This window comes from Cariama cristata, unplaced genomic scaffold (genome assembly GCF_000690535.1).
Source record: "Cariama cristata isolate BGI_N322 unplaced genomic scaffold, ASM69053v1 scaffold7183, whole genome shotgun sequence".
Classification (NCBI taxonomy): domain Eukaryota; kingdom Metazoa; phylum Chordata; class Aves; order Cariamiformes; family Cariamidae; genus Cariama; species Cariama cristata.
In genome coordinates, this window is record NW_009607731.1 from 26,545 (window position 1) to 32,269 (window position 5,725).

The window sequence follows — 5,725 nt, forward strand, 5'->3', positions numbered from 1 at the left end:
GTTTACAGCCCTTTCCTAGCTGAAGATGCTTTACACAAATTTCCACAAATTTCCAATCCCAACATCTTTGTTAACTACCTCTGTAACTATTTGCACTTGTCTGAAATACTGACACATGAAATTCAGAGACATGGAGCACTTGTCCAGAAAAGCACTTGAGATTCTGTGAGAATGGAAAAAAAGCAGTCACTGATCCTACGTGTTCATACTTGATGACTCAAAGCTCTGACCATTAATGCCTGCAGAAGCTTTTATGCTGGCTTTATACTTCAGCATATATGTAGCTCCCTAACAACTCTGAAACAAGGAAAAGCACTGTATATGTCTTCCAGAGAGGAAACTGAATTAGAAGGTAATGATAAACCGAGTCCTATTTGCATGTGAGTTACTTAATTCCTTTCAACGTCTTCCTCAGATTGCTATTAGAGAGAAGTTGTGTGCTTGCTTGATTTCCATGCTTCACACTGGAAGTCTATGCCAGAAGTCAGAGAGATATGTTAGCAGATTCCAGATCCAGTCCTCTGCCCTTACTTTCCTCCTCTTTAATGTTACTCAGTTTGTGTCTCTTTCTGGGACTTCTGACAGGATATGTAAACAATACATAAAATTTCTAGAGTTTTAACTTTTTATACAAGCTACTGCAGGAAAAAGATTAAGGAGCGTAAGGAGTCTCATTAATCTGAAAGCAGGTTTTTTTGGTAACTGGCTTTATGAATTACTGCTGGCAGTAATGTACAGTGGACCACCACAAGGTCAAACTTTACAACTTTCCTAGGGGTTTCTAGGATCCTCTGCTATTCTATTCCACTGTAAATCTGATTTTCACTCTGTTGGGAAACAAGGACTATTCATTTCATACTCAAGATTTCCAGTATTTATACAACATTACACACTGTCAAATTCTAGAAGCTCAACTTCAAGCCCACAAGTTAAAAAAACACATTTACTTTACAGAACACATCTACTATTTAGACAGGTCACAGCTTCTCCTGATAACTGATGTACCATGAAACTCTGCAAATCGAGGCTGCAGTATAATTCCAGTCACCTTACCTTGGGGATGTCGGCAGTGACTTGCCCTCTGACCTCTGGGCTTCTAAAAGCTGCTGGAGTTGGTTCTGTAATGTCACACGTTCCACCGTCTGCCTGCAAGAAAATGTAAGACTGTTTACCTTGAACTATAAAACTGTCAGCATTAGTAAGCTCCAGGATAACTGATACTACCCATTCAACTTTGTATTCAAAAGAGAAGCCCTCTTCACCTACACTTTACATAGTAAATTAAAAGAGAAATTATAAATAGTAACGTACATAGAGAGTTTGTACTTGTCTCTGAATCCCTGTGGACATTTTGTGACCACTGAACAAGACCAACTGAGAGATGCTTAGTTGTCAGAGATTATTTATTATACTTCATACAAGGACAAGTGTGGGATCATAAGCAACAGTTCATAGAAACTGAATGACTCACAGAAAATAACAGTCCAGAAGCAAACTTGCTTGTGTAAAGGAAGAGGAAAAGGACAGATTAAAAAGTCACTTCCTACATTTGGTGGATGGGTTTTACTCAGCTAAATGATACCTCAGACAACTGCTCTCTCCTTTTCTATCTGCAAATGAACTCAGAAAGGAGCCTTTGCCCACTGGGAAGGGCTGGTCCAATCTTCTTCAGCTGCAGGAGTTAAGCATGACCTCTGTGTACTCAGAGACGCAGGAAAAAACACATCTGCTTGCTGCCCAAAACCTTACCAAAGGTCCTACCTGTGCTCTGCACCCATCTTATACTCAGTAGTGCTGTACCTACTGCAGTCTATCGCTTTCAGTGTGGTGTTGTGATCTACACCGCTTTGTAAATAACTTTAGAGACCAATCTTTAAAAAATTGTAACAGTAGTTATAAATTGATAGTACTAGGACAGTGACATGCATACTAGAAATTCCATTTACCATTGAACTGTCATCACAATCTGTAGTACTGTCACATACTTATTTCCATAGAAAGGATTCAGTTGAACAAGATAACCTGCAAACCTTCAAGTAGATCTGCAAAAATGAATAGATCAATTTGCCACAAAAAGTTATTGTCCCTTTCCCTGCTCCCATCCACTGTAGACCTTCCATTATAACATCAAAACACCCCTTTAGCTTGTCAACCACCACAGATAACATTAAATCTTGTTTAGTGGTCTGTAAGTTGCAGTGCCTTTAAACACTGCACAGACAGAATTATTGGGAAACTACTAGAAAACAAGAGATTTACAGCTTTTTGTTAGTCTACATATGCTATCTGTCCATCACCTGGAATACAATTGGTACATTTGGTTTTATTCCCTGGTCTTGATCAAATGACCATGTGAAAATGACTTTTTATCTGCTTCTCTGAGGCTCTGCTTCTTTTGCTGTAGAAGTAATATGCTTTTAGTACTTTTATTCTTGTTGGATCTGCAGAACTAATACAGTTATCCACTAGTGAGCTGGACTCTTTCCTAGCTTGCATACCATCAGCAGAAGAGTTAGCTGAGTTCCAAATACAGTCTTTATAACCGGCAATCTCAAAGCCAGAAAGAATCCAGGGGTTGTACATGCAGGGCTGGCAAAACCCAAATGTTTTTACTTCTAACTTGTCAGAGTATATCTGAAAAGTGCTACAGAAATAAAGGTGGGATCTTGACATACTGCCTTGACATTACATTTTACAATACAACCATGCTTTATGTAGATCCTTTCTTCCTTTAATTTTCCATCTTCCTTCCTCTTGCCTACACACTTCCTTAGAAGTATGTAGGCATGTAGTAATTAAAATTACTCCTACCACCTGCCAACATTGGCTTATGTTGCAGCTCCCCAGATACTGTCTTAAGAGCCAGGAAAATTTTCATTTGAGATTAGATCGTGACAGAATTTATCTGTTTTATTTGCCTTTTATGCTTCCTTCAACTTCTATTTGTAAATATCTAAATAATCTAGCTAACAGCTTCTTAGGCTTTTAGCTTTAATGGAAATCTCAGACACCTTTTCTGCTGAGTTAATGTTCTCATTCCACTTAAACATTTTACTGTGCTAAAAGAACTAAAGTTTCCCCCTTTTTCACAGTTTACTAAATAGCTCACAGAAATCCACACATCTTGCCAGCACTATCCTTAAAAATATATAACATACACATACATATCTAAGATAACAGTGAAAACATGGCATCACAACTTCTTGAAATAGCAATATTGCTAAGTATTAAAAACAGTGTGATTTAGGAGACAAGATCACTGTAGCTTCAGGGGTAAGAAAGTCTACTTTATGATATTTAATGCCCAAATTCTGAGGGTCTTAGCTTAGAAAATGTTTCCAGTAAGTAATATGTAAGGACCTTTCTGTGTCTACTTAAGACAGTTGTGGACCCTAGCTACCTCCTAACGAAACCAGGGAGCTCAGTAACTGGACAGGGAACACGCTGAGGCACTGGGTTCTACTGAAGTATCTTTCGAAGTATGTTGCCTTACTTCTCTGTTTTGTTTCAAATAAAACATGAATGGCCACTCTACAAAGCAGAAAATAAAACAGCTTGGCTAAGTAAAAAAGAGATTAACATTGTAAAGTTTAAACTGGGTTTCTTACTGTATGTCTAAATAACACCTACTACCACAAAAAAAAACCCAACCAACCAACCCCAAATCAGCAATCTGGACGCACCTTACCATACTACTACAGTAACTTTTTATTCAGCTATTTTTACAGCTATTCTTATGAAGTTTCATGAAAATCACGGATTTTGTTTACAGAACACAGAAAAGGGTGGCAACAGAGGATATTAAACCACTTTCTCATTTTCATCTTTTGACTCATGGTTTGCTTTGATCTTTGCATTGCCAGAGACTTTGGCTTAATAGTGTATCAAAAGGATCAACAAGTGTCTCATTCATGAATTGCTTTGCACATCCAGGTCCATAAACGTAGGACAGTGCAGCTCTTTGGGAATGCAGGCAGAACGGTGTGTCATCAAGCAGTACTGTAAAAGAAGTCTAGGGAAGCACCAATTTTATGTCATTAATTTTGATTTGGTCTCTTCAGGCCAGGAAAGCCCAAATAATACTAGTTGTTACTGCTAATGCCATCAGTGCTAGAAACCAGGTATTTGTACAGGTAGGAACTTTCTACACTCACAAGGTTTTTTCAGGTAGATGAAATCAGTGAGGGAATAATGAAGATTATAAGACCTCTGGAGACCTCAGGAAGTAAAACCAAAGCCAGTATTTTGTATAGACTCTAAGTAACTTTTGTGACTGTCCAAAGCTTTTTGTTTAGTTCAGAAAGTCCTACTGAGTTGACCAAACTGCTATAATTATTCAGAGATGCAAATCAAAGCTTTTATTTTGAAGCCAGTAACAGCAGGTTTTGTGGGCTACTTTCCTTGTTATCTATGGAAAGAACTGCTTGATTCTTTCCCTCTTTTGGGGAAAAGTCTCAGTTAATCTTGGGACGATTCAATGGAACATTTGTAGTTACCACTTATTTCCTTCTTTCAAATATAACGGCTTCTCTCTCTGAATGGAGACTTAGACCGAACTCTTTTGCACCTTACTGTACTCCTCTGTATTTGTCATCTGAGCTGCTTTGGATCAAAGAGCGGAAGGATGTGAGGACTCTGGAAAAATCTGATTTTATTGTTTTGGTTTTGTGTCTTTTTTTCAGGAATGGCTCCAAAATGCGTGATGGGTTCAATAAATTCTCTCTAGAACTACGCTGTGTTGCCTTGAATACTGGAAGAGCTCATAAAAAGAGAATGAAAGATGGTACTTCCTTCTTTGGTTTAGGATCTTTGAAGATAGGTCTTGCTAGGTGCTGGTCTAAGTGTCTGCACTGCTGTTCTTCTTGCACAATATCAACCATTCCAGTCTTCGTGTGGTTGGGGACATACAGTGTTAACAGAAAGAGGCTCTTATCCCTGGCTTATAAGGCACCGAGAATAAAAGAAGATTGCATGATTGGCTCATGTTTACAGCAGCTGAGGGAAGGCTGGGAAGCACGTAAGGGCTTTCTGTGTTGATACTGATCATCCAAGTAATCCATCATGACACAACCATAACTCCTCTGTCTCTAGAACAATGTCCATTAACACCAGCAGAAGCAGGTGGAGAAAATATAGGAAAGCCAGCTCAGCTGCCCGAGTTGGAGATATTCCTACGTAACAGTAGTTTGAAGTGACTTAGACTAAACTGTACTTCCATCTGTTGCCATCTGATGCTTTCAGGATCTCCAGAGGTGCTATAGCCAATGAATTCTTCTGCTATGTTAGAGGTAAGGCCCCTTGAGAAGCTGCCCCAGGCATGTACTTAATACCATCCTTGGATTTTTATGCAAGATGGGGCTGCAAAACAGGGCAAGAGTCTTCTTCCATCACTCCCTCTGGCTCCTGAGCATGGGCCTCTGAACGTGGTCGATTGCTTCTATATCAGAGCCATTTGCAGCCTGAGGCTTGCAGCCCAAATAGCCATGAAGAAGCTGTTTGTTCAAGCAGAAAATAGAATATTTCAGTGCCTCAGTAAACTGCAACAGAGTTGCACAAGAGACTCACATCTTGTACAAGATGAAGAAAGGGCTGCTGCTGCACTTACTGGAGCTAAATCTGAAGCCTGAAAAAATAGGCTGCTGAAGGGAAGCAGATTTAACTCTAGCTGAGACAAGCAAAGGAACCCATCAGGAGTATGACAACTGGAGGCTAGCCAATGTGACGC

At 39.4% G+C, this 5,725-nt stretch overlaps 1 protein-coding gene across 1 annotated transcript in view; it reads right to left on the bottom strand.

Moving 5' to 3' along the window:
- LOC104159043 (synphilin-1-like) overlaps positions 1–1,778 on the bottom strand; it is an 11,982-nt gene extending 10,204 nt beyond the window's left edge. Inside the window, exons 1-2 of the mRNA XM_009696849.1 lie at positions 1,762–1,778; positions 1,054–1,146 (exon numbers count right to left, since the gene is read on the bottom strand). Coding sequence (XP_009695151.1) covers positions 1,054–1,146; positions 1,762–1,778 — 110 coding nt within the window. The remainder of the gene's footprint in view (positions 1–1,053; positions 1,147–1,761) is intronic.
- Positions 1,779–5,725: the final 3,947 nt, after the last annotated feature.